This window comes from Diceros bicornis, chromosome 17 (genome assembly GCF_020826845.1).
Source record: "Diceros bicornis minor isolate mBicDic1 chromosome 17, mDicBic1.mat.cur, whole genome shotgun sequence".
Lineage (NCBI taxonomy): Eukaryota > Metazoa > Chordata > Mammalia > Perissodactyla > Rhinocerotidae > Diceros > Diceros bicornis.
The window spans coordinates 18,690,929-18,718,017 of NC_080756.1; the positions used below are offsets into that span (position 1 = coordinate 18,690,929).

Below are 27,089 nucleotides of genomic sequence, written 5' to 3' on the forward strand. Positions count from 1 at the left end.
TCCCGCTTCCCGGCCGTCCCCCCTCCGTCCAGCGCAGCCCGCGGGGTCCCCTTTGGCTCTGCCCAGCCCGGGCTGGGGGTCCGGGGGTGGCGGCGGGTCCCGACCGGCTCCCGGGCCGAGCCGAGCCCGGCCAAGCCGCACTGGCTTCTTTGTCTGCGGGCGGCGGCCGCTCCGGCCCCCGGCCCCCGGCCCCCTGGCCCGGGCTGTGAGATGAATCTCTAATCGGTCGCCGCCGGGCACCCGGGGCGAAGGCGGCTCGGGCTCGGGCTCCGGTAAGTAGCGGGGTCCAGGGCGGGGAGGGGTTTGCACGAGGGGGAGGGGGCCGGGCAGGGGAGGTTTCGGGTTTGGTTAATATGCAATGCCCGTAATTAGCATAATTTATATATTTATGATAAAGAGAAAAAATGCCGCGGGACCGGGGTGCCAGGATGCTGGGCCGGCGCGGCGGGGAGCTCGGGGAGTGGGACAGCGCGCGGCGGCCCGCCTGGGGCCGGAGACCCGGGGGGCCGCGCCCTCACCGGCCCGCGGGCCGGCCGGGACCCAGGAGGGGAGGGGGCGGCCGCCAGGTGGACCCCGTGGAGAGCCTGGACCTGGCCCCTCCCCGTTTCTGCCTCTGGAGCCCTGGTGGGGTACCGACCATAGGGGACGTTCTATACACTGACCCACTGGCGACCAGGAGCGGACTCTCGCCGCACGGGAGAGCCGGGACGCCTGGGTTCCCGGCGGTTAGGGTCAACTGAGGCGACCAGGGCGACCCGTCACAGTTCTCCCTAGCCACAATACGCAGGGAGGACTGGTGGGACTTGGGGTTAGAGACCCGGGGGTTGCTGGAAAGGTGGGGGAGTGGTGGGAGGGTCACCGTCAAGCAGAGCATGAGTACTTCATAAATATTTAATAACAAGATTATTATTAATAAACAGTCATAAAAATGGACCCGATACGTGCTCCCTGCGCATTTTCAGCTGGGAAGGCCAGGGGTGCCCGAGGGTGCCTTGTAACCTCCACTTTAGCGTTGGGATCCGCCGCTCAGCTGTGATTGGAAGCTTAAAATCTTCAAGGAATAGCCGCTGCTGAGGGACAGGGGGAAATAAAAGGCCGTCGGGAAGGCTTCCTGGGCAATGAAAAGCTCTTTCCAGAGATTTTAGCCTCACCTGCATTTCCTGATTCCTTATTCCAAAAGTAGAGGGCTGGTCTTCGATTGTTCATAGATATATATCCCTCCTCCCCTTGTTTTGGTAATCTAAGGTAGCCAACATTGACTAGCAGGGCCTTCTGAGGAATAATTACATATATCCATTTTAATTGAAGTCCTGGTGCTCAAGGTGATATTTCTGTGACCTAGTACTTGTTTGCATATCTGTGGTAGAACTTAATTCATTTGTTCATTGGTCCAACAAAAATACCCACTATGTGCCATGTTGTGAACAATACAGGTAGAACTTCCCCTGTCATGCAGTTTTCATTCTAGTTTGGGGGTGGAGGGGGGACAGGCAGATCATAAGCATAGGGTGAGTGTGTGTGTGTGTGTGTGTGTGTGAGAGAGAGAGAGAGAGAGAGAGATGGGCTACTCTCTTCTTGGAAGTACTACCCAGCAATTAAGAAAAAGTGAGTCATGGGGCACACATATACCGTGATGGATAAAAACTCGACTATTGCTGGTGAACACAATGCGGTCTATACAAAAGCTGAAATATAATAATGTACACCTGAAATTTACACATTATAAACCAATATGACCTCAATAAAATAATTTGAAAAGAAAAAGTGATTTCAGAAGAAATTTGCCTCTCTAAGGTTTCTCTGCATTATGAAAGAACATGGGATAAGATCATATCCCCCTCCCCAAAATTTATTCACTGTAAAATTATAATAGTAATCTTTTACATTTTTTATAACACTTTTCAATTAAAAAACATTTTTATGTGCATGCTTTACTTCAATTAAAAATAATAGCAATAACAGTAACAATTATATAGAGTTTGCTGTGTGCCAGGCCCTGTTCTACATGCCTTACATGAAAGTGATCAATTTAATCCTCACAATAACCCATGAGGTGGATACTATAATTTGGCCCCATTTTACAGATAGGGAAACTGAGGCTTAGAGGTGTTACTTGAGGCAGAAGCAGTACTCAACCTGGGACTTCTGCCTGTAAGCCCCAAGCTCTTTCTATGTCAAAATGAAGGTCAGTGAGGCCACAGAGGGAGTGGCCAAGAAACTGGCCAGAGGAGGGAAGGCTTGGGAATGAGGAGCTGGACCGGTACATTAGGAAGAGGTAAGTGTGGTCCGAGTTCTCCAGAACTCAATACTACTGCTTTAAAATCATTTTTAAATTGCCCTAGTACTGGGCACGAGGGCAAACACTTTGAAATAGGATATGTGTTTTGAGAGAGAAGGTAGGAAATATGAGGAGGCTAAGTGATATGATCTGATTTCTTAACTTATATTTTGGCTCATATTCATTTACCCTCGTTAGGTACCACTTGGCACTGGGATATGATGATATGCCTTCCTGGGCTTACAGTCTAGTAGGGGAACATACCTACTTTTTATTTTTCACAGTTCATCTACCTCTTCCATTCACCCTGCCTGGGATGAATCTAGTTTGGGCACAAGGGAAAGGGGGCAGGAGGAGAAACTAAATTTGAATTTGTTCTTTTTTTTTTTTAATTTTTTTTTCCCCCCAAAGCCTCAGTAGGTAGTTGTATGTCATAGTTGCACATCCTTCTAGTTGCTGTATGTGGGACGCGGCCTCAGCATGGCCGGAGAAGCGGTGTGTCGGTGCGCGCCTGGGATCCGAACCCCGGCCGCCAGCAGCAGAGCGTGCGCACTTAACCGCTAAGCCACGGGTCCAGCCCCTAAATTTGTTCTCATTAAACTAATCTTTACTGTTTGATTATATAGGTCTAAGATTACAAATGGTAGATTGGAAAAAGGGAAATAAAGTCGTTCACCACTTTCCTGTTCTTTTGCCTTTCCCTTCCCTCTGCCCCATGTGTGTGCCTAGCGAGTCTACAAACAGCATGGATGCCCATGGATCCAGGGTCTAGAGCAGAACTGAGAGCTTCCATTTTCCAGTGTGTCCTGATCCTTGGTGGCCAGAACAGCCCCCATCAGCCTTCCTCCCATTTCCTGAGAGGAGGCGTGGTGTGGGGTTAGGATAGGGGTCTGGGGCAAGTGGACACTGCCTTGAAGTTTGAATCTGCCACTGACTCTCCTGTGCCCTTGGGCAAGTCCCCTCACCCCTCTCTACCTCTGTTTCCCTGTAGATAAAAATGGCGATCATAATAAGAGCACCATGCTAAGCATTTTGCTTACATGATCTCACATCACCATTACAACCACCCCAGAAGGCTTGCCCATTTCACCACTTTAAAGATAAGGAAATTAAGCTTCAGAGAGATTAAATCGGTCGCCCAAGATAGCACAGCTATTTTATGACCAAGCTGGGATTTGAATCTGGGTTTCCTCTGAAGCCTGTACCCTTATCTCTCTTTGATCTTCAACTTTCTCATCTGTAAAAATAGGGATAATAATAGCTAATTGTTCTTAATGTTTTGTATGATAATTCCAAGGTAAACTCTCTCGTTATTTATCCCTGAGAAAACAGAGAAGTGAAGTAACCCTCCCACCTGCGGACAGTCACACAGTCGGTCAGGCTTCAGAATGTGTTTGCTCTGTGGTTTCATGGGGCTGGTGTCAGAACTGAATAATAGTAGTTAACATTTATTGAACCCTTATACCATTTCCCACCACACTGTCCCCATTTCAGAAGTGGTAACTGAGGCATAGAGAGGCGAGGTCCTTGTCCAAGGTCTCACAGCTAAGAAATGGTGAAACTGAGATGAGCCTAGGTTCTTAACTGCTACACTAAATTGAAATGAGAAAATGTATGTACATTTTTATCACAGCTACCGTTTTCTGAGCACTTACCATGTGCCAGGCATTGAGCTAAGCTTTTTACATGCATTAATTTATTCAATCCTCACAATGACCCTATGAAGTAGGTGCTATTACTCTCATTTTTACAGAAGAGGAAACTGAGGCACAGAGGTTAAATCATTTGTCCCAAGTCTCACAGCTAGTAAATAAAAAAATCAAAAGCCGAGGGGCTGGCCTTGTGGCATAGTGGTTAAGTTCATGCGCTCCGCTTTGGCGGTCCTGGGGTTTGCAGGTTCGAATCCCGAGTGCGGACCGATGCACCATTCATCAAGCCATGCTGTGGTGGCGTCCCACATACAAAATAGAGGAAGATGGGCACAGATGTTAGCTCAGGGCTAATCTTCCTCACCAAAAAAAAAAAAAATCAAAGCTGAGATTATGAGCCCGACAGTCTGTCTCTAGAGGGTGCTCCCTGTAATTCCATGGGTAAAAGGCCTGAGTCCCAATAAACTATCAATGATTATTATTCTTCAGTAAGTGGGAAGGGAAATCTGTGCTGGAGCCAAAAACGGAGAGGCGGGGGAGGACATGCAGAAAATCCATCAGGCAATGACAACTTGAAAGAGGTGGGAGCCTGCTTGGAGTCGGGCGATTTGAGAACAGGGCAGATAATACTTGCCTGCAGGAGGGGCTGTGGTGTTCCTTCACATCAGGTACTAAACTGGGTGGACCAGGGTGGTGGGATAGGAAGTGGGGGGATGCTGGGCGTATTGGAAGGAAGAGCCAACAGGATGTGCCGAAGGAGTAAATGTGAGGTATAAGAGAGAAGGCAAGGATGACGCAAAGGTGTTGGCCTGAGCATCTGTGGAAGGATGAAGCTGCCGTTTGCTGAGACGGGGAAGGCTGCATGTAGGGGAAGCAGATTTGGGGTGGAAATCAGGAGTTTGATTTTGAACGTGTTGAGTATGAGAGGATATGAGCAATCAGTAGGCAGTTGGATATAAGAGTCTGAAGTTCCCAGGTGAGGTCCAAGCTGAGATGTAGCTTTGGTAATTGTCAGACTGGGTGAGATCCTCCAGGGAGGAGGTGAAGAGTAGATTGCCTGGACCATTCAGCTCAGCCTAGCTACCAATCTAACCAGTCTCCTGCTTCCTGGCCTTCTGGCCTTTTTGAATGGCGGGTCTGCAGGAGGTAAGTGGGTGCACCATTTAAACATAAAAGTGGTGTAGAGCTGGAGATGCTGATGTCAACAAACAACCTAGCCTGAAAGAATTATAATGTCAAACACTTGAAAGGTAATTTCCCATAACACATGTGACTTTCTTTCAACTGAATACCAATAAAACTAATCTCAGCTTTAACCAGCCCTTGCTTGGAGTCTGCTAACTTCACAGAGAGTATCCTCCACCCCCAAAATGACTGTATAATGAAAAGGTATTTTACACCTTGAAAACCTCAACCACATTAAGTGCTAAGGAAATGATTAAAATCACAGAAATGAGTCTGAGTTAAAAGTCTGAATCCCATACAACAAGTTCTGTTTTCCTCTACATGGCACAAGATTCTTCATGTAGAAAATTTCATGTCTGAAACACATGCTGCCCTGGAAAAGGACCACACAAAACTGCATGAGGTATCCCTCCTGTGGATCCTCTACCACCCTTTATTTATCCGCCATGACACTTACACATACTGTATTGTAGTTATCTTTTCATTTCTTTGACTTCCATATTAGACTGTAGGCTTCTTGACAAAGCTGGGGAACGTGGTTTTTTCCCCACTGTATTCCCAGTGCCCAGCACATAGTAGCCACTGAAACATTTGTTGAATAAACAAAGGACGAAGGATTTCAGCATTTTTTCTAGTAGGATCTCAGGCTGTTCTGGAGGGTTCTGATTTGTTTAAGATTTCCCAATGCTCCTCCTGGGTTTCTTGGAATGTTGCCCTCAGTCCAAAGCAGTCCCCAAAGGAGAATGATAAACAGAAGCACGTCCTCTAACTCAGTCCCCTCCACTGAAAGTCCTAGATGGTCCTGGACTCTGGATTTTTGGGTCGTGGGCAAAGGCCTCAGCACCCACAGTTCGTTCTCCCCTGAGGTTGCCTGTGTTTTTAGATGTTGGCAGAGGAAAGCCAGGGATAAGTGAGCCATCTGTTAGCCAACCAAGGTGCCTTGCCAGGTTTGATTCAGATGTTTTTCAAACTCAACTCACTGGAGAAAGAAGGCAAAGGAGGAGGCTCTGGCTCCCATCCCAGCTTAACCAGAGCAGCTCTGCTGTGATCTGTGTATTACTGGAGTTCTACTGCTGGGGTGATCACAGGAGCCCCTTCTCTTAAAACAGACAGCTGATTGTCTCTCATCATTGGCCATCAGGCTGTGGACACTGCATGGCATCATGAGCTCAAAGGAGGCCATCCAGATGTGCTATTTCCCCAGTCATTGGGGAAATGGGCAAAAAGCAAACTAAAGATGGCTGTCCCGTCAGTGAGCCCAAGCCACAGCCTAAGGCTTGAAAAACTGTGGAAAGTTCCTGGCAAGGGGATGGGAACAGGTCCAGGGGAAAGTCTGCACAGACACTAAGTAAGGGGAACACACAGGACATAGATCAGAGTCAAAATGCTGAGTGTCTACTTCTTAGAGAGGTGTTTATATCACATATGCTATCACATGTCTCTGATAGGAGCCATCTAAAGGCAAGACTAGGGGAGACGAGTAAGGTGTGGGGTCTGGGACAAGGGAGACCTGTGCCTCTGTACCGCCTGCATTTCTGGTGGGCCGAAGCCTGGGTGGTGGGTTAGAATGGGCCTGCATGTGGCCAGAGGCTCTGAGCCAGGACTGACCTTGTCCTTGACACAAAGGACTGGACACTGAGGACCTAGGTCTGAATAAGCTCATAGAATCTCAAGGGTGGAAGAGATGTTAAAATCACTCGAGCCTTATCTACTGCTTGAATCCCCCTAATAACACAGCCAGAATGTGGACCCTTACTTAACTACTCCCAGTGAATGGCCCTGGTTGGCAGCAAGGAATCAGTGCCTACAACAAGACTGTGAGCAGACTTTGAGTCCCTCTCAAGCAGATGCTCCCTTGCCCCACAATGACTGGCTACTGATGCCTCCTGTCTAAAGGCTTTTGGAGGGCCGGCCCCATGGCTTGGCGGTTGGGTGCGCACGATCTGCTGCTGGCGGCCCCAGTTCGGATCCCGGGCGCGCACCGACGCACCGCTTCTCCGGCCAATGCTGAGGCCGCGTCCCACATGCAGCAACTAGAAGGATGTGCAGCTATGACATACAACTATCTGCTGGGGCTTTGGGGGAAAAATAAATAAATAAAATTATTAAAAAAATAAAAAATAAAAAAAATAAAGGCTTTTGGAATTGGAAAATTCTTCTCCCCCTGAAATGTATGTATCAAGCTTATAAGGGACCCAAATTCATCTTGCACACCTTTCATCTCAGTTTTGACTCTGCCTTTCATTTGAATTTGCACATGACTTGCTAATTGGCTTCTACGTGTAACAACTTCCATGGCTCATCCCAGTTCCCATATAGAAGTGGTGGTAAATTGCCAAATTCTCTGCAAAACTCATGGAAGGCTCCCATGTACAACATCTGGAGGAGGCCATCACCTGGGAATGAGGCTAGAATCCCAGTGAGGTGGGCAGATGCACACCAGCTCTTCCTGCAAATTCCTCTGCCCCTCTTGCACTGCCTTGTCCTACCTGAAAAGGGAAGACTCATTTATTCTTTTTTCAAATTGCTGGGTGTCTTGAATTGCTTGCCCTTCCCTTCATCCCCACTCTAAGTGGTTAGGGAAGGAAAGAGAGGGAAGGAACCTCGTGGTTCTCCTTGCCTGTTGCCTGTTGCTCTCCTTGCCTTCCCTGTTGGCAGGGAACATTCTCTCAAGGGGTGAAGACCCTAAAACTCATGGAGTGAGTCAGTTAATTGCACTACTAGGTAAATACCCCAAAGAATTGAAAACAGGTGTTCAAACAAAAACTTGTACACAAAGATTCATAGCAGCACTGTTCACAATAGCCAAAAGGTAGAAACAACCCAAACATCCATCAGCTGATGAATGGATAAACAAAATGTGGTATATCCATACAATGGAACTGTTTTTTGGACATGTGATTTTAATTACCTGCTAGACCATCCAGATGGAAATATACGGTAAATGGATGGAAACAGGGGTCATAAAATTAGGAGAGAGGCAGGCATTTTTAGACCAGTTTAGATTTAGACATTCACCAAGTTAGACTATTTTTTAACATTTAAAATAAAACTTTTTACCACAAAAAACAATGTATTAAAACTGACTTCCAGAATTGTCCAAATTATTTTTTAATCATTATTTAAATTTTTTTTTCATATTTCTGTAGATATTGTTTTCTTTGGCAAATTTATCCAAAATACTAAATTTTCATTTTAGAAATTGGTTTATATTTATATAACAGAGTGCCCTAAATTGATGTTCATCAGGATATCTTTCTCTAAGTCCTAGTGATTTATCTCTTCTCTTTAAAATGTACAAATATCTTTTTATTACATTGTCATTCTCAAAGATATTTTGGAGAAAAAATTATGAATTAAACTCCTGTAAATTCTTTTTCATTGCTGTTATAGTGTAGCAATTTATCATTTAACCCATAGTGGCCTATCAACTGAGTAAGGCTCAGTTTCTTGTTCTGCTCAGGCATAGCTGACTGCAACTCATAAGATCTTCTCCACTTCTTTATTAACAACTGTAACTGACACAGGTTCTTCTTTGATCTATGCATTTTCACTAGTTTTAGCCTCTGAAGAAAGTCTTCTTTCTCCTGAAACTGCTTCACCAATTTTGCTTTTTCTTCATTTAGTCCTTGTTTGGGAAGATTCTCATTCACAAAATCATTTGGGAGATCATCACTGTATGACCCTGTATCAAGTGATTTAGATTCACAGGCATTGATATTCTTGAATGTATTTTTCAATATGTACTTTCTTCAAATTCACTGTCTATGTGTTTACAATTTTCTTGAAATTCGAAATAGTTTTCTTCTGTTGAAGGTGTTGGTTTCTCTGAAAAGTTCTGATTGTTTTCTTCATTCTCTACTTTAAGACGTTTTACCATGCTGTAACACGAATTAAATGAAGATCTTGTTTTCTTTAATTGTTCTCTAAGTGTTGCATTCATGGGCTGTGTTTTTCCCCCTTCCCAAAGCCCCCAGTGCATGGTTGTATATCTTAGTTGTAAGTCGTTCTAGTTATTCTATGTGAGCAGCTGCCACACATGGCAACTGACAGATGAGTGGTGTGGTTCCGCAACTGGGAAGCGAACCCGGGCAGCCGAAGCAGTGAGCGCCGAACTTTAACCACTAGGGGGTCAGGGCTGGCTCTCATGAGTTGTTTTCTTGAACTAATTTTATTTATTTATTTATTTATTTATTTATTTATTTATTATTATTTTGTGTGTGTGAGGAACATTGGCCCTGAGCTAACATCTGCCAATCCTCCTCTTTTTGCTGAGGAAGACTGGCTCTGGGCTAACATCCAAGGCCGTCTTCCTCTACTTTAATGGGACGCCACCACAGCATGGCTTTGCCAAGCAGTGCGTCGGTGCGCACCCAGGATCGGAACCGGCGAACCCCGGGCCGCTGCAGCAGAGCGTGTGCACTTAACTGCTTGCGCCACCAGGCCGGCCCTTCTTGAACTAAGTTTATGGGGAGGTAGTGGATTGGCACAAGCCTGTGGAGTGCTGAGTAAAGTCACAGCTGAGCCTGATGGGCTTTCCATCTAGGAAATGAAATCTTGGTTCACCTCTCCCTCTGCCATCCCCAGAGAGAGGAGAGAGCCCATACACTGGAATATTATCCAGTTAAAACAGGGAATCAAGTATTGATACATGCTACAACGTGGATGCACCTTGAAAACGTTCTGCTAAGTAAAAGAAGCCAGGCACACAAGACCACATATTGTATGATTCCATTTATATGAAATATCAAGAATAGGCAAATCCATAGAGAGAAAACAGATTAGTGGTTGCCAGGGGCTGAGGGTGGCAGGGAAAAGGAGTAGCTGCTAAGGGGTATGGGATTTCCTTTTGGGGTGGTGAAAATGTTCTGGAACTAAATAGTGGTGATGGTTGCACAACACTGTGAATATACTAAATTCCACTGAATTGTACATTTTAAAATGGTTAAAATGGTGAATTTTATGTTATGTGAATCTTACCTCAATCAATAAAATAACAAAAAAAGGGAAACCAACCAACCCAGGTGTAGAAGAGGAGGAGGAAGAGAAAGATGAGGAAGCCAGAACACTTTTCGAGCGTAGCATCCTCATCTGTAACATGGTGATGATAAAGCCCCCATCCCCCAGCTGGCGTGAGTAATACAGGAATTAGAGTTACATAAAGTGCTTAGCACAGTAGGCACTCAAAATAAATGTTAATTGCCTTCTTTTCTATATAAGTGTCTAAAACTATTTGTCCCCTTTATTTCTTCTCTCGCTCATCTCACACATGTGGCAGGCTGTTTCATCATCTGGGATGTTGTCCTGTCTCCTGTGTTAAAGGCCAGGATGGTCCTTGGGCCACTGCCACAGAATGACCTGAGAGCTGATTCTGGGGGACCCACCTGCTGAATCAGACTCTCTGGGGACGCTTGGTGTGGGGGAAACTGGAGGTCTGCATTTTTAAGTGCTCCAGGTGATGATCAGGCACATTAAAGTTTGTGATGACTGTTTTAATTTCTTTCCAACTTTACCATCTCTCCCAGGAAGTCTGCTCAGACTCCTCCCCTGAGAAGCACTCTGGTACCCCGTGTGCTCCTTACTTGTGTCTGGTTCTGAGTATCTGGGGCAGAGTCACCTTGGGTTCTGCTGGTCCGCTCTCTCCCAGGACTGGGGCTGGGGAACGCCCAAGGACAGAGGCCTGGGCCTCTCTTTCTTCTTGTCACCCTGGTTCCTCCTGAGTGTGGGTTCTCCTGGGATGCTGTAGGAAGTGAGACACTTTAGTTTCAAAGTCCTTAGAATCCTGTTTCCTTCTACAGATACTTGGGATAACTTAGTTTCTCTCTCTTCCTACCATTCTACTTCTGACTTTGCAAGATGGTATGGAAATTGTATTACTGTGTCACATCTACCTTTGCTTTTCCCATCCCATCTCACCTCACAGGATGTGCTAGGTGTGGGCTGGCCTCCATCACACCCTGACAAGTGACCATGGATCCTGGAGCCGGGCCAGACTCATCTCTGACTGTCAATGAGCAGGTATCTTCTGGGGCAGGAGGAGGCGGGGGAGTGAGGGGGATGGACCAAGGAGTGTGGGCAAGGAGGAAGGCTCCACAGAGCCTCTCATTGTCTGTTTACCAAAGTTCATGGTCACTTCACTCGTCCAGATGCAGTTGCCCGCTAGGATTTCTCAGGGGCTGAGTTTGGGGATTTAAGCTGTAACTTTAAAATGTGAAATTAAAATATACAAATATGTATAAGATTACCTGGGGAAGGATTTGGATATCAGATAATTTATTCTTTTATTTTATTTATTTATTATCTAATTTATTTTTTCTTCTTGCTTTTACATATTTTCTAAATTTTTTGCGATGATCTTTTATTACTTACGTGGTTTTTAAAAGAGGAAAAAAAGATGAACATCTCTTCAAATGTAATTGGAGTGAAGTCCCTCATATGTCAAGTCTGAGTCAGAAAAGGAACTGCTTTGGGGGTTTATTTCACTCCTACTCCCCTGATGGGTCACATGGTCGCTTTTTCCAGCAGAGTCTCTGGCTGGATCCAATTATTAGGTTCAAGGAGTGTGTTGTGGGAGTGGCTTCGGGCACAGGCCAAGTGCAGGGGAGGCCTGACACAGGGCTTTTTAACGTACAGAGTGTCCCTGATTCTTGAATGGCCCAACTGGAAGCATTTCAGTGCTGGAGGGAAAGAGCTGAGCGCTGGCTGTGTGAGCAGGGGAAGGAGACCGGGTGTTCTGAGGAGGCCCGGGGGCCACCTGCACCGCTGGGGCGTGGCGGCTCCCCTCGAGGTCGGAGCATGCCCAGAGCAGATGGCGCAGCTGGAGCAGCGGGCCCACGGGGTACAAGGTTTGAGTCCAGGAGGGCGGGGCTCCGTCTTTAGGATTCCTGACACTCGTTTCAGGAAGTTAGCTTGCAGGGAAATCTTGGCCTTTACCCCAAAGATTTGGAAATAAAGGAATCAAGAGCTTAAAACGTTATTCAGCATTGTGGAGCATTCGTTTTCCACCCTTTCATCTTTGAGGGAACTTCTGTAAGGTTTCAAAGGACATAAAGAGGGATTTGCTTCTTGGCCCAGCTTAAGCTGTAGATCCTATGTTAGGGGCCCTCATAGTCACACTCCAGTATCCTAGCAGCCAAGAGGACATCCTTACGGGGCTGTGGGACAGGCCATTTACCACTCCCTGAACTGAGTCCAAGAGAGGGAGCAAATAGAAATTTGCCCAAGTGGTTTGGCTCTGTGGGACTTTTTCTAGCTTGTGTCAGGCCCTTCCCCTGGTCACCAGGGCCAACTTTCTCCTAGCAGCTCCTTCCCTGGAATTAGGGAGCTGCAGCCTGCTCCAGGCTCTAGAATTCTCACAGAACACACAGTCGTCAGGACAGGAGGTCTGCATCCTGAAGTGCCCTCTCCTCTCTCCCCAAACCATACCCAGAGCTCTGGCTCCCAGGGGCTGTATCGGCCCCTCCCCCCAGCAGTGTCCCTTGTCCTCTGTTTGCAGGTCATCGTGATGTCGGGCCATGAGACCATCCGGGTGCTGGAGGTTGGAGTGGATGCCCAGTTCCCCGCTGAGGAGGAGGGCAAAGGACTGGAGGGTGTGGCCACCAAGGGGTCCCAGAGCAGAGGCCCTGCCAAAGCCAGTGAACCTGCTGGTGAAGCCGGGCCAGACAACCCCGACTCCCCTGCAGAGGCAACTGGTACGAGGCCATTGCTCCCATGTGGCATTACCCCACCTGTGTCCCTTCCCATGGTCCCCCTGGGGAGCCAATGTGAATCCCTGGGGTCTAGGTGGCTTTGGGGTCTTGTTGTCCTGCTGTCCGCTGCGCAGCCTCTGGCCACAGCCTGTACTTCTGGTCAGCTCCTAGGGCTATCCTGCACTCCTTGTCCCTAGAACTGTAGCTCTGGTTTCAGTCATTACAGACCTAGACTGGGATGGGTCAGGGTGCAGTTGGAGGAGAGTGGCAGGGCTCAGCTGAGGGGATTGAATTAATCTCAAAGAGGGCTTCTAGGTCTAAACCAGACCCTCAGGCCCAATGCAGAGAGGACTAGACCTTCAGAATCCTGCCAGCCCTTCAACTCAGTATCTTTTGTGGTAGAGCTGGGAGGTCCCAGGAGCTAGGGATGGGCGGGCATCTTACCCGTCTTGGACTAAGGATGTGCGTTAGGTAGGACCTTGCAGAATCCCAGCTTCTTACTCCCAGCTGGGCTAGCATAAGTGTAGCCTGGTGGACTTATTTGTGCTGTCGTCTAAAGGTGATCTTAGGCTATGACCTTAAGTCTCCTGCAGGGGGAATGGATATGGCTGATCCACCCACATTAGGGCTGATCCCCTAATTCCCTGCAGTACAGCTGTGAGACAGCCAGGGCTGTTCTAGAGGCTGGAGCTGGTACTGGGCACTGCTCCCTGCCCACAGGGCACCCTTTCATTGACTTTCCTCATCAACACCTTGCAGAATAGACATCTCCTTTTGCAGGAAGCTTGAGGCCTCCCTTGCCAGTTCCCCCAGAATGCCACAATTCAGCTCCTCTTGGCTTCTGCTGTACTTCACCCCTTCCCCAGATCAGAGATCTGGGCTGGTGGGGGTGGGCCAAGAGGAGGAGCCAAGAAGAGAGCAAATGAGAACAGATGTGCTTCAGGGAAACAGCAACTTCTTAAGAAAACTGCAAGACCTCACATCCCTTGCTCTACCTGCAAATCAGTATGCAGGTTCATTTGGGACCCTAGTAACCTGGGTTATTTTTTCCCCTTTTGAATAAAGAAATGACAAGAGACGTGACCATTTTCCCCTAGCCTGGGAATGCTCTGCTTCCTTGTTGAGGCCAGGATGAATCATCACCTGCTCCCATGGGGCAGTGCCCTGGACAGCAGGCAGGGAAGACAAGGATTCTTCGTCTGGGCCACCCTTTCCACTCCTTTCCATCGTGAGGATGGAGCCCCTTTTCAGAAAATTTGGGAGGTTTCCCAGGTTTATCAGCAGTGCCCCAACTTCCCTTTTTACCTTTTTATCCATTTCCTTATCTCATTTCTTCTGGTGTCTTAATTCTGCTCCTTATCCAAACTTGCTCTCAGAAATGGATCCCAGATCAATTATTTATGCCTTAGCCTGAGAGTTTATGGTAGCGTGAGTCTTATTCCAAAGGGCCGTATACTTAAGCCTTTCATGAAAGTCTTCTTTGTAAAGGAATTTTAGTCATTGTCAAGCAGGTAAGGGAGGTATTTTGATGGTACCTCCTAAGAAGCTGCCGGCTTAGATTGTGGCTTTAATGGAACGTTTCCAGGTATACAATAATAAGAAGAGTTTCCTCTTAAAACAAAACAAAATAGGAAACTTTCAGGATGAAAAAAGAATCTAGTTATTCGTGTCACTCTAAATTACTACCCAGTCCTTGTCATACATATATATATGTATTTTTTTTTGGTGAGGAAGACTGGTTCTGAGCTAACATCTGTTGCCAATCCTCCTCTTTTTGCTGAGGAAGATTGGCCCTGGGCTAACATCCGTGCCCATCCTAGGACCTCTACTTTGTATGTGGGACGCCTGCCACAGCATGGCTTGACGAGCGGTGCATAGGTCCGCACCCGGGATCTGAACCTGCGAACCCCAAGCCGCCGAAGTGGAGGACACGAATTTAACCACTACATCACCGGGCCAGCCCCTTGTCATACATATTTTTATAGTTGTGGCCACTGAGGTAGACAATGTAGTATGACACTTACCCCCATATTATTTTACATACTCATTTCCTTTATTGACAGATTCACACAGCTGGTTATGGTTTTGGCTATTATCAAACTGACTGGTTTTTCATTGTCATAAATAGTGCTGCTTGAATGTACTTAAAAAAAATTTTTTTTGAGGTGTAGTTGGCTGAAATTCCTTTTGAAGAGAAATCAGTTGTTTACATAGGAGAAAGTCATCACATAGAAAAATACAAAATCTTGCTATCAGTGAAAGGAAAAGTAATTGGCTATAAGGTACCACATGCTTATTAAGCCAGAAAAATACATAAACAGTGATAAAACCTAAATTGGGCAGCACTGTGGAGAAACAGGTACATTGTTGATGGTTCTATGAATTTGTTCAGTCTTTCTGAAAAGCAGTCTAGCAGGAAGGGACAAAATCCCTGAATGTATGCAAACCCTTAGGCTCCATCGTCCCACTTTGGAAAAATATCTTAATAAAATGAATATTTCATGTCTTCAGATGGTAAGCTTTTATCATTCATGTTTATCACATTCCCATTTTCTCACTTTCCTTTTTATATTTCATCACATTTTGTCAAGCAAGATATTTTTTAAATTTTCACAGGTTCGGATTATCCTTATCTTCTCTGATATTTTTCAATAGTTAGAAATGTGTCTCCCCTCCACAGTGGAGATAAATCTGCCATTTTGTTTTCTTTTAGTATTTTATAAGGTTTTTACTGTTGCTTGTCTCTTTCATTCCTTAAACAATCTGGATTTTTTTTTATCATATACTGTGAACAGTATAGTCCTGAGTTAGGTTGGTGCCTGTCCAGATTAAAACTCGGGCTGGGAATGCAGGGTTGGAAGGTTATGGAATTCAATGGTTCCCACTTTGGCTGTGTGCTGTATCACAAAGGAGCTTAAAAGAAAAAACAAAGAGATGAGGGGTTACTGGCCTCCACTCCCGGATGTTCTGATTCGGTAGCCCTAGATTAGGGCCTGGAAATGTATGCCAGCCAGCATTAAGAAGCCACTGATCTGGTCTAACACCTGTCACCCAGTACCTAGACTCGTTTAATGTCTCATCATATGTTAAATAAATAATTACCCCTCTCCTCATTGTTGTGTAGCTTTGAAGAGGTTTCCTCATGGCTGTCCCCAATACCTGACTAAATCAGGATAGCGAGAGGAAGCTATAACCTGGGTGACAAGCTCCGGTTCACGGGAAGTTCCTTTAGAAGCTCATAGAAGCTGCTAATGCAGACTTCAGACCTCAGGGAATGGCAGAGAAAAGCCGCTTGGCCTGAGAGCCCCTGTGGTCCTGAGGGTGGCAAAGACAAGTCCCATTTTCAGAGACTGTCACTTCCAGGACTGCGCCCTGCAGGAGTCCTTGCCCCTTCCCCAAGCCGGCACCTGCATCCAAAAAGTAGCCTGAACGATGATCCAGTTACTGGATGAGCCAATCAAGCCCACTGAGTCCAGCACCTTCCCTCCCTGACATGTGTTCACTTCTACTACTGATTATGTGATAGGTCCTAGTGTCCTGCAGAGCCAGGAAATGAGAGCCACTGCACATAGGCCTGCATTTTCTTCTTCTAGATGTGGGAAGAGGGTGGCCTGCCTTCCAGGCACAGGGTTCTCCAGCCTCCTAGTCTCACTACCAGTAGCATTTGGGAAGCTGCCTCTGGCCCAGGGAAGGCCAGCGATTGGTCTTGGGTTATGTAGAAATACAGTGTGGGGCTGAGAGTTGCCACTTCAAGCTGCAGACAAGACTTTCTACTCCAGTGACCTCTCCACTCACACCAGGCTCACTTCTTGTCCTTCTTTCTCTCAATGCCGTGTAAAGGGAAGTCACTCCCGGGGATCCCTCCGAGCCCTGCCCCTGCCGTTGCCACCTTCAGCCAAGCCCCAAGCCAGCCTCAGGCCTCGCAGACCCTGACACCACTGGCTGTACAAGCTGCCCCCCAGGTAAGGGCCACCCCGGGGAGCTGAGCAGAGGGCAGTGGGCAGGAGCAAGGCATGAGACAGCCAACATGGGCTGGCCACGGGATCTGGGAACTTCACAAGGCAGAACAGGGAAGGGGCTGTGGCTTGAGGGAGGGCATCTTCTACTAGGCACCCCTGGCCTCTCCCCTGCCCCAGATCAGGCCTAGTGAGAAAAGTAGATCTGCATTTGCCAGGTAATCTTGGGTCCAGCCAGGATTGTAGAGATTACATTAACTCATGCCATCTAATGACTAAATGAGTGAATACCCTTGTCAGCCCCTGAAGGAGATGCCTGGAGGAGTTAATGGATTGCTCACAGAGTCCTCATTTAGAGCCAGGGGGCAGCCCCAGTGCAGTGACAAGCTGCCTCCAGGATCCTCCAGGCCTCCTGAGCTCCCCGTGACCTTTTGCTACATGCACAGATCTCCGGGGCATCCATCAAGGCTATCCTCCATCAGAGCCTCCAAGAGGCCTCTGTGGGTCCTTGAGCACTTGGCTCCACCAGCCCCTGCCCCCTGCTTCCTGGCCACAAAGCATTGGTCCTGTGGGCAAGGGCCCAGGGAAGGCTTGGGAGGGAGCAGAGGCTGGTGGACGAGGCTTGTGCACCCTTCCGTGTCCTCTGAGCAGGGTCGGGCCTGTCCCCTATTTAGGCTGCTTCTCTGAAGGCAGGATAATCTGGTCCAGGTGCCCACTCAGGGTTGGGCCTCCGCTTAGGGCTTGTCTCTTCCCTGCCCTCATGCGGCCTTTTCCCCATTGCCCTCAGAATGCTTTGTGTGTGCTCAACTGGGTCCAAGAGACCCGGTGTTTGCGCTGTCAATGTTGATCTTTTATTTTCTTCTTGAAATCTTGTTTGCTTTTGCAGGTCTTCACTCAGGAAAACTTAGCCACAGTTCTGACAGGAGTTGTGGTTCCAGCAGGGGCAGTTACTCAACCTCTTCTTATCCCCATCAGTATTGCAGGTCAAGTGGCTGGTCAGCAGGGGCTGGCCGTGTGGACAATTCCTACAGCAACCGTGGCTGCCCTCCCAGGACTGACCGCTGCTTCTCCCACGGGGGCAGTTTTCAAGCCACCTTTAGCCGGTCTCCAAGGTAACGGCAACTCTCCCCAGGACTGCACCAGGCCCCCCACCACCCTATGCTACCATCCCTACATGTGCGCTTGCCATGTTGGACTCAGAACCCGCGGCCCACCTAGGGCGACAGCCCTGGAGTCTGGATCCGGTGTCCCAGGCACCCAGCCACAGAGCTGCTGCACCACCTCGGGACTCTAGGCCATGACACCACGCTGGCCCAGCAGGCCTCTCTTACTTCAGCCAACAGTCTGAGACTGCCCCTCTCCCCCTACGCCAGAATTCACCCCATGACCAGCCTCCTGAGAAGGACTGCAAGAAGATTCAACTTCTGGTTTTGAACCTACACATCTCCAGGCCCAAGGGAGGGGGGATGAGAGATGTTGGCATGTGCTGCCCCTGCAAGGATCAAGGGACTCACAGCTGCCTGTCCCCCGCCCCACTGCCCCAACCCTCTCTCCTTCTGGTGCCAGATCCCTTGGGATTGGAGCGGCCCGGGCCTGCGGCTAGGCGTTTCAGCACCTCTGTCTCTGCCTTGCTCCATAGCAGCTGCCGTGCTGAACACCGCTCTCCCGGCACCCGTTCAAGCTGCCCCACCAGTACAGGCCTCCTCGCCCGCCCAGCCGCGGCCACCAGCTCAGCCCCAGACGCTGTTCCAGACCCAGCCGCTGCTGCAGACCACGCCTGCCATTCTACCGCAGCCCACTGCTGCCACCGCTACTGCCCCCACCCCCAAGCCAGTGGACACCCCCTCACAGATCACCGTCCAGCCTGCAGGCTTCGCATTTAGCCCAGGAATCGTAAGCCGCTGCCCTCACCCAGGGCTGACCAGGGACGGACTGAATCTTGGGCCACGGGTGGAACTGACCCTTCCCACAGGGGAGGAAGGAGGTGGAGGACCAGCCCCCTCAATACAGCTCTTTTCCAACATGTCAGCAGAGGTCTTCTCTGAGGCTCCCTCTGAGGCCTTCTCCTTGCAGCTGCCAGCCCATCCGTCCCAGACAAGAGCAGATGACCTCTGCCAAGAGGGCTGGGCAAATTCACCAGAACCTGAACCACTGGATCAGCCTTGGAGGGTGGGATGATGTCTGGGGATTGCAAATTTGTGAGCTATCAATAAGGTGGAGCTAGAGGCTCCCAGCCCCAGACGAATGTCTGTCTGGTGTGGCTCCTGGCTCACAGTGGAGCTGTTAGATGTGACTAGAATCACATCAGCCACTCCAGTCTGGCCCTTCTCCCCTTCCAGGCCTGGCCTGAAAGATTAGCCGGAGTTACTGTTCCATGACTGTGGCCCCACCCTGCCCTGCTGACCCCCTGCAGCCCCTAGCCCTGGATACAGTTCAGCTGGTGGACAGGGGCCTGCAGCCCACATTCACATCTTCCTAGCATCCCCATCTCCCCACCCCAGTGCCCTCAGCCTTCTTCCCTCTGCCTTGGGCTCCTTCTCGCCCCTTGGCCTCTGAGCAAGGCTCTTCCTCCACCCACAGATCAGTGCTGCTTCCCTCGGGGGACAGACCCAGATCCTGGGCTCCCTCACTACAACTCCGGTCATTGCCAATGCCATTCCCAGCATGCCGGGGATCAGCAGTCAGATCCTCACCAACGCTCAGGGACAGGCAAGTGGTCACAGCAAGGGCAGAGGGATGGGGGCTGTAGAGAAGCTGGCCAGGGGCCAGGACGTGGGCTGAGGGTCATAGAAACTCAGACAGGGTGTCAGGCTGCTGTTCATATCTCCTGTGTGACAGCTCCCTGCTGATGCTGAGGCCAGCCAGGGGCATAGCCACCACCCCGTCCTAGAGGCGCTGACTCTAGCTGGGGCTTGTCATTTATTTATGGAGCACCCACGTGTGGCCAGGCTCTGTGCTAGGTGTTTTCTCAAACATTGTCTCACTTTGTTTTGAGTACAGATCTATTAGGTGGAGATTTTTATTCCAATTTTACAGGAGAGAAGGCTGAGATTCAGAGAAATTGAGCCACACAACTAAAATTTGGCAGAGTAGGGATTCACAGTCTGAATCCACACACAGACCCGTTCCTGGTCCACGACGGCTCTGGAGGTAGAATAAGGGAAGCCGCCCCTAGAGTGTGAATCCTTCACTTTGTTGATGAGGAAACTGAGGCCCAGAGGGGTTAAGTGGTTTGTCTGAGTCCCTTCCCCTGCCAGTGTGGGGATTTGGGCTGGGGGTGCAGCTGGGCACTGCCCTCACGCTTGGGGTCCTGCCTGTTTCCTCCCAGGTTATCGGAACACTTCCGTGGGTAGTGAACTCGGCTAGCGTGGCAGCCCCAGCACCAGCCCAGAGCCTGCAGGTCCAGGCTGTGACCCCCCAGCTACTGTTGAACGCCCAAGGCCAGGTGATCGCAACCCTGGCCAGCAGCCCCCTGCCTCCGCCTGTGGCTGTCCGGAAGCCAAGCACACCTGAGACCCCTGCTAAGAGTGAGGTACAAGGGCTGGGGTGGGGGTGGGGGCACACAGTGTTGTCTGGCATGGGCTACCTCCCGCCAGACTGCCAGCAGGACAAGATTATCTTCTGAAGCCCTGGGAGCCCTAAAGTGAGGAGAGGTCCCAGGGTAGAAGCCCACGTGTCACACATGCTCTGCCCAGGGAGACAGCACCCCTCCAACTCCCCGCCCACACACACCAAAAACATGCACATGTGCCCTCAGAGGCCAGTGCCACTTGGAGGAGGCCAGGGAGGAGCTGGTCAAAGGAAACTGGGCCTCTATCAGCTCCAAGGTGAACAAGCGGCCAGAAAACCCCTGGGTGGTTAGTTCTGCACCCCTCCCTCTTCCTTCTCCCTCCCTCCACCCCTCCACTCTCACTATGGCTTTGATTATTCATTTATTTGTCCATTCTAGGAGCAGTTTTTGAGTGCCTACTATATCCCAGGTGCTGAAGATATAGAGATGAATAAGATGCCCTTCCTAGGCTTAGGTAGCCCAGAGTTGGAGACAATTACAAGTCAGCGTGACAGAGACTTTGATAGGGGCATGAGGATGTGCCTTGGGAACCCAGAGAAGCGAGCTCTCAGCAGACTGGGGAGTTTGGCAGGGCTTCGTAGAGAAGGGACATGGACCTCATCTGAACGGATGAGTTGGATGAGAGGGCATTCTACCTTTACGGAATTGCAAGAAGTATAGTGTGCCAGAGCAGGGGTTCTCAAACTTGAGTGTGCGTCAGAACCACCTGGAGGGCTTGTTGGAATACAGATTCCCAGGCCCTGCCCCGTGTTTCTTATTCAGTTGATCTGGAGTGAGGCCCCAAAATTCCCATTTCTAACAAGTTCCCAGGTGATGTTGAGGCCGGTGGTTCTCAACTGTGATACACTGCTTCCCAGCTTCGTGAACAACCTCTTAGCCTCATCTGTAAAATGGAGATTATAAGAATCCCAACATCAGAAGGTTATGAATGTTAAAGAATATATTACACAGAAGGCTGTTAACACTGGTACACAGAAAGCACTTGAAAAAGGGTGCTTTTATTGTTATCACTGTTTTTAGCTAATGAGTAGTCATGGAAGGGTTTTTAGCAGGGAAATGGCTGATCAGATGTGCATTAAAAAAAATTCCCTCAGGGGCCTGCCCAGTGGCATAATAGTTAAGTTCATGCACTCTGCTTCGGTGGCCGCGGGTTTGCAGGTTCAGATCCTGGGCGCAGACCTACGTACCGCTTATCAAGCCAGGCTGTGGCTGGCGTCCCACATATAAAGTAGAGGAAGACAGGAACAGATGTTAGCCCAGGGCCAATCGTCCTCAGCAAAAAGAGGAGGATTGGCAGCGGATGTTAGTCCAGGGCTAATCTTCCTCACAAAAAAAATTCCTTCGAGCCAGCCCTCGTGGCCTAGTGGTTAAAGTTTGGCACTCACTGCCATGGTAGCCCAGGTTCGCTTCCTGGTCATGGAACCACACCACCCATCTGTCAGTTGCCACGCTGTGGCAGCAGCTCACATAGAAGAACTAGAACAACTTGCAATTAGGATATACGACCATGCACCAGGGCTTTGGGGAGGGGAAAAGAAAAAGAGGAAGATTGGCAACACATGTTAGCTCAGCACAAATCTTTCCCTGCAAAAAAAAAATTCCCTCTGTTATTCCAGTGGAGCCCAGAACTGGACTATGGTGACACTTGATTCCTTCTCACCTGTTATAAGGCAGCTTAAACAGTCCTAGCAAGAGACAAAGAGCTCTGAACTAAGGCTAAGACCCTGGGGATGAAGAGGAAATGCACTCGAGAGCTACCAGGAGGTAGAATCCAGGGAACAGACCCATCCTAGAGAAATTTGCACTTTTCAGGAAGCTTTAAAAAAAGTTGTATTAAAAATACTAATTTTATATATTTATAGTTTCTCATAATCATAAATATTATACATAATTTTTATAAAAATTCCAACATTATGTGTAATGTAAAGAAGTATAAATCCCTTCTAATTCTACCTCCAGAGATGACTTCTGTTGACGGCTTGCTTTATATGCCTGAAGATTTTTTTTCCTTGGGAGGTCATATGTGTTTTTTAAAGGAATTATTCCATAAAAACTGTTTTTCACTTTACTCTTTTTTCTCACTTAGCACTATGTTGCAGAGTTCTTTCCATGTCAGTAGTTAAGAGAGATACCTTATTCTTTTTAATGACTGCACGGTATCTCATTGCAGGGAGGTCTCAGAAGTCATTTGCCAGTTTCCTATTAATGGACATTTGGGGCCTGGTAGGCTCTAGAATCAGGTTTAGTTTTCTCCTTTGAGGGCAGAGGTCTGAGAGCAGTTATCTCAAGGGTGGACACTTGTTGGGGCCTTGACCAAGTGTACTGAACCTTTCTGAGCCTCTGACCTGCCGTGTCACAGGTGGCTACAAGGCTTCAGCTTGGTGGGACATGCTGTCATGCTTGTTTTGGAGGTTGTTATCATTGGGTAGGTGCTAATAAGCAGCTTCTAGTCTTGCCTTTTGAAGGGGCACAGGTAGTAGTGTGCTGGGTGAGTGAGGATTTCATGCCCATTTTTGCCCTGCCTCTGGTCCATGTAGGACTCCAGAGCCTTGAGCTGGGCAGGTGGGCAGCAGGGGCTTGTTGGCTCTCTTCTCATAGGTGCAGCCCATCCAGCCCACACCAGCCGTGCCGCAGCCTGCTGTGGTCATCGCCAGCCCAGCTCCAGCGGCCAAGCCATCTGCCTCTGCTCCCATCCCAATTACCTGCTCAGAGACCCCTACGGTCAGCCAATTGGTGTCCAGTAAGTGGCTCCTGGAGAAGGTTGTAGAGAAGGGGAGAGGCATTTATTTGGATGTCCTGACTTCTTTAGATGCTGTTCTCCTTAATAAACTTGGGGACGGGAGTGATGAGGGTCTTAAGGTTGCATGTACCTTTTGCCAACATCCTCATCCCTCACTACTTCACCAGGCCAGGCCAATGGGCTAGATAAGCAGTGATGGTTATCTGTTTACACACTCACCCCGGTCCCTTCCTCTGGCCTAGAGCCACATACCCCGAGTCTGGATGAGGATGGGATCAACTTAGAAGAGATCCGGGAGTTTGCCAAGAACTTTAAGATCCGGCGGCTATCCCTGGGCCTCACACAGACCCAGGTGGGTCAGGCTCTGACGGCGACGGAAGGCCCAGCCTACAGCCAGTCAGCCATCTGCCGGTAAGTGAGGCTGCCAAGACAGGATCAGGGCCTGCTCAGGTGCCTGGTGCCACTAGGCGCTCATGGGGACCCAGGTATCTGGCCCCTTTGTTCTCCCTTGCTCCTGCCTTATTCCAGACAAGGAAAGCTGTTTTAAGGGTCGACATGAAAACCTGGAGTAGCCAAAGACTGATCCAGTCCATCTGAGAGCCCTCTGAAGTTTATCCTTCAATCCTGAGCATTTATATGGTCTTTTTTGGGAACCCAAGTCTCTAATACATTCAGGAATCCTAGAGGGGAAGGAGTACAGCTTATGAAATTAGTCACAAAAGTGGGAACTTCAGTTCTGGCTTGGCTTTCAGCTATAAGCCACCATCACCCCTATCATGTTCCCATCTCCTCCTCTTATAAGGCATGACTCTAAAGCAGTGTAGCTGATTTTTCTGTGTGCAGTGTACAAACTGGTTCTGGGGCCCTTGTCATGGGAAGGATAGCAGAGGGTTTCAAACAAGAATGAGTGCATGGCTCAGGAATGGCTGAAAGGTTTCCTCTGCCTGCCAACTCCATAGACTAGACTAGAGTGACTATTAGAGTACAGGGCTGCGTCGGGAATTGTGCAGTTACATCTGGGCTCAGCCAGAAAGAGTAGTCTGACTTAGTGATTCTGCTATGAGAGTGCAATTGGAGGAGACAGCACTCATCACATCCATTTGCCATCTCTGGAGGTCTCTCAAGATGACTCCTCATAGGACCTCATTCATTTGGGTGTGAAAGTTCTAGAATAGTTATTCATAAAGCAGTTGTACCATTATCATTGCCCTACTGAACTGAGGCCATGAGAATGGTCCCCCTGTTATGACCTGGCATACAGGACAGTCAGGAGTCTGGGCTTGGCCAAGTCAGGAGGGTCTTTGTGGGGGTGGTAAGGGAAACTGACAGTCTCACCAGCCCTGAGAGGAGCAGCCCCTTGGGAGAGTGCCCACACCCCGGTGTGGGGAGTGAGACACTCTCACTGTCCCTTCCTGGGCTTCGGTCACCTGCAGGTTCGAGAAGCTGGACATCACGCCCAAGAGTGCCCAGAAGCTGAAGCCGGTGCTGGAGAAGTGGCTGAATGAAGCCGAACTCCGGAACCAGGAAGGCCAGCAGAACCTGATGGAGTTTGTGGGAGGCGAGCCCTCCAAGAAACGCAAACGCCGCACCTCCTTCACCCCCCAGGCCATAGAGGCTCTCAACGCCTACTTCGAGAAGAACCCGCTGCCCACAGGCCAGGAGATCACCGAGATTGCTAAGGAGCTCAACTACGACCGGGAGGTCGTGCGGGTCTGGTTCTGCAATCGGCGTCAGACGCTCAAGAACACCAGCAAGCTGAACGTCTTTCAGATCCCCTGAGGCTCGGCCCCCAGCCCTGTGTTCCGGCACTTTGTCCTTTTCCCTTGGCACGTGCTGCTGCCACAGCACCTGTCATTCTGCCCTGTGTGGCTGTGCTTGTCCCGGGTCACGAGACTCCACTTGTGCATGTGCGTCAGCTGCGTCCCTCCTCTTTCCCGCGTATCTCACATCCCGGGGAGGGCCGAGGGCCTGCCGAGAGCTCCAGGCCCGGGGCTGGTCACACCGAGGGAGGGGATTTGTGGTGTCACTTAAAGAAGCACTTTGCTACTGTGGTTTTTGAAGGGTGAATTCTGGTTGGGAACCAGAAGCTCCCCATCTTTGCGGCAGGGCTGCAGTGGCCCCTAAGGACCGCTGGCCCTTAGCTCTTGTTTTCGATGGCATTCTGTCTCCACCCTGTCTTCTCCTTTGCTCCTCTGTGTGAGTGTGGCAGGTATCGCAGCTCGTCCAGTGGAACCACAGCCTCACCCCCCGCCCCATTGCCTGCAGGCACATCGTCCCCTGAAAGCACCCAAGAGACACAAATTCTAAAAAGTGTGATGTGCTGCTCAGAAGGTCAGACTCAGTGTCTGCCTTGACCTCAAGGTCAAGAAGGTTCCCACAGCCCTGGGGCCAGAATATGTGATCTCCTCTCCCACATCTCCCTGGTTCCTTTGGGGGGAAAATTGCACTAAAGCAGAAGCTTTTCTTTTGTAATCCCTATCGGAAGGAAGCAACAATGAACTCGAGCTGTCCCAGAGTTGACCTGGGTCTGCAGCAGGTGGGGAACTTAGTAAAGAAGGCCATCCTCCCAGATTTTAATCCAGTCTCTCTGTCCATGGCCATCTCCCCACAAAACAGTGTGGTGAAAAGAACTTGCTGCCTGGAAAATCCCACTGCCCAACTAAGCAGGCACTCTAGAGAAAAATGAAAAGAATGCTGACTCTCTTTCTCTGGTCCTCTCACTCACCCCATCCGAGTACTGGGGCCTTCTCAGAAGGAGCAAATTAAACTATAAACCAGACAGCAAGGCCTGGGAGGAAAGGCCAACATCCAGAAAGAGCTGATGGCAGCCCAGGAAAGTGTCTTGTGGAAGGTGACTTAACTCTAATTTTCTTTGTAACTTTAAGCCTTGGATACTGGAGGAGAAATCTTATTTTGTCCAGAGTCTGAGACCATGTGTTTGTGTAAGCAATCCCCCCACTGCTCCCCTGAGTCAAGAATACCCCTGGAGCAGGATGGATACCTCTAGAGAGAGTAGCTATGGTACCTCAGGGGTTGGCATCTCATCTGAGCTGCTAAGTGAGTTTCCCAGCCTCCCTATGACTGGACAGCCCCTGGAACTCAATACGTGACTCCAGGAGGTCAGGAGAGCACTGAGAGGTTTGCTTAGATGAGCCCAGACTTGCTGTGTAGACCAATCGTAAAGGGCCACAAGTCACGGGTCAGCCACTCCCTCTCTTCACTCCTCTTGTCCTTACAGAGCCAGGTCTCCAGGCACTGCCCTCCACTGCACCTCATGTGATACATCCTGAGGAAGTGACTGCCAGGCGAGGGCATGTCACCACCTCTGTCAGTCACTGGTGCAGAGCCACTTCCTAGCCTAGCTTCCCCTGGCATGCTGTGCTTCCTTTCCTGCCTACAGCTGGTCCCTCTCAAGCCCTACAATGCCAGCATGGCCACCCTCTTGGTAGCCCTGCAGGTGAGAGGACAGTTGTGCATCAAGTTGCCACACACACACACACTCTCCTGCATTGGGACCGCCCAAACCTGCCAGAGTGTGGCAGGGGTGGTGAGGAAGCTGGTGGGCACTGTGCCTGCCCCAGCCCTCCAGGAGAGAATATGGTGGGTGGGTGGGTGGGGACTCCAAAGGGGAGGCTCCACACTCAAGTTCAGGGTTATCAACCTGTCTCAATGAAACGATGAGCTCACTTGGAAGGGGCGTGGTAAACGAATTTTCGGTGAGAATAGTTAAAGTACCAGAGTTTGTAAAGGATTCGGTGACTTACACTTCAGTAAGTTAGAGAGAGGCAGGTTTTCACCTTCAAACACTAGCGGCATTCAGTTATACTTTCTTATTTAGGAGAGACAAATGGGTCACGGCTGGTGCCCTGGGAGCAGCATATAATTCAGGGTGTGTCCACGGCAGTGGATATGCAGGAGGACACCATGTGTCCTGTGCCATGGCGGGAAAAAGATCATGAACTGCTGGTCTAAAGGAGACCTGGCTGTGCTTTGTCAGCTCCTCCCTTGCTAAATCTGTCTTC

The 27,089-nt window shown here is 49.4% G+C and overlaps 1 protein-coding gene and 1 pseudogene across 4 annotated transcripts; one reads left to right on the forward strand and one right to left on the reverse strand.

The window, feature by feature from the left end:
* On the forward strand, nucleotides 1-26,664 carry POU6F1 (POU class 6 homeobox 1). 4 transcript variants are annotated; one of them, XM_058558250.1, is made up of 11 exons: nucleotides 1-272; nucleotides 11,036-11,130; nucleotides 12,608-12,803; nucleotides 16,641-16,762; nucleotides 17,643-17,868; nucleotides 18,396-18,649; nucleotides 19,337-19,465; nucleotides 20,085-20,288; nucleotides 22,926-23,067; nucleotides 23,310-23,478; nucleotides 24,501-26,664. In XM_058558250.1, the coding sequence occupies exons 2-11, from the start codon at nucleotides 11,083-11,085 to the stop codon at nucleotides 24,844-24,846; spliced, it is 1,836 nt and encodes a 611-aa protein (XP_058414233.1). In that variant the 5' UTR covers nucleotides 1-272; nucleotides 11,036-11,082; the 3' UTR covers nucleotides 24,847-26,664. The 4 variants fall into 4 exon arrangements, with proteins under 4 accessions (XP_058414233.1, XP_058414230.1, XP_058414231.1 ...); XM_058558247.1 differs by lacking the exons at nucleotides 1-272; nucleotides 11,036-11,130 and adding an exon at nucleotides 11,368-11,950; XM_058558248.1 differs by lacking the exons at nucleotides 1-272; nucleotides 11,036-11,130 and adding an exon at nucleotides 11,368-11,950 and having other exon boundaries at nucleotides 18,399-18,649.
* Nucleotides 8,469-9,693, reverse strand: LOC131416090 (swi5-dependent recombination DNA repair protein 1 homolog; annotated as a pseudogene).
* Nucleotides 26,665-27,089: the final 425 nt, after the last annotated feature.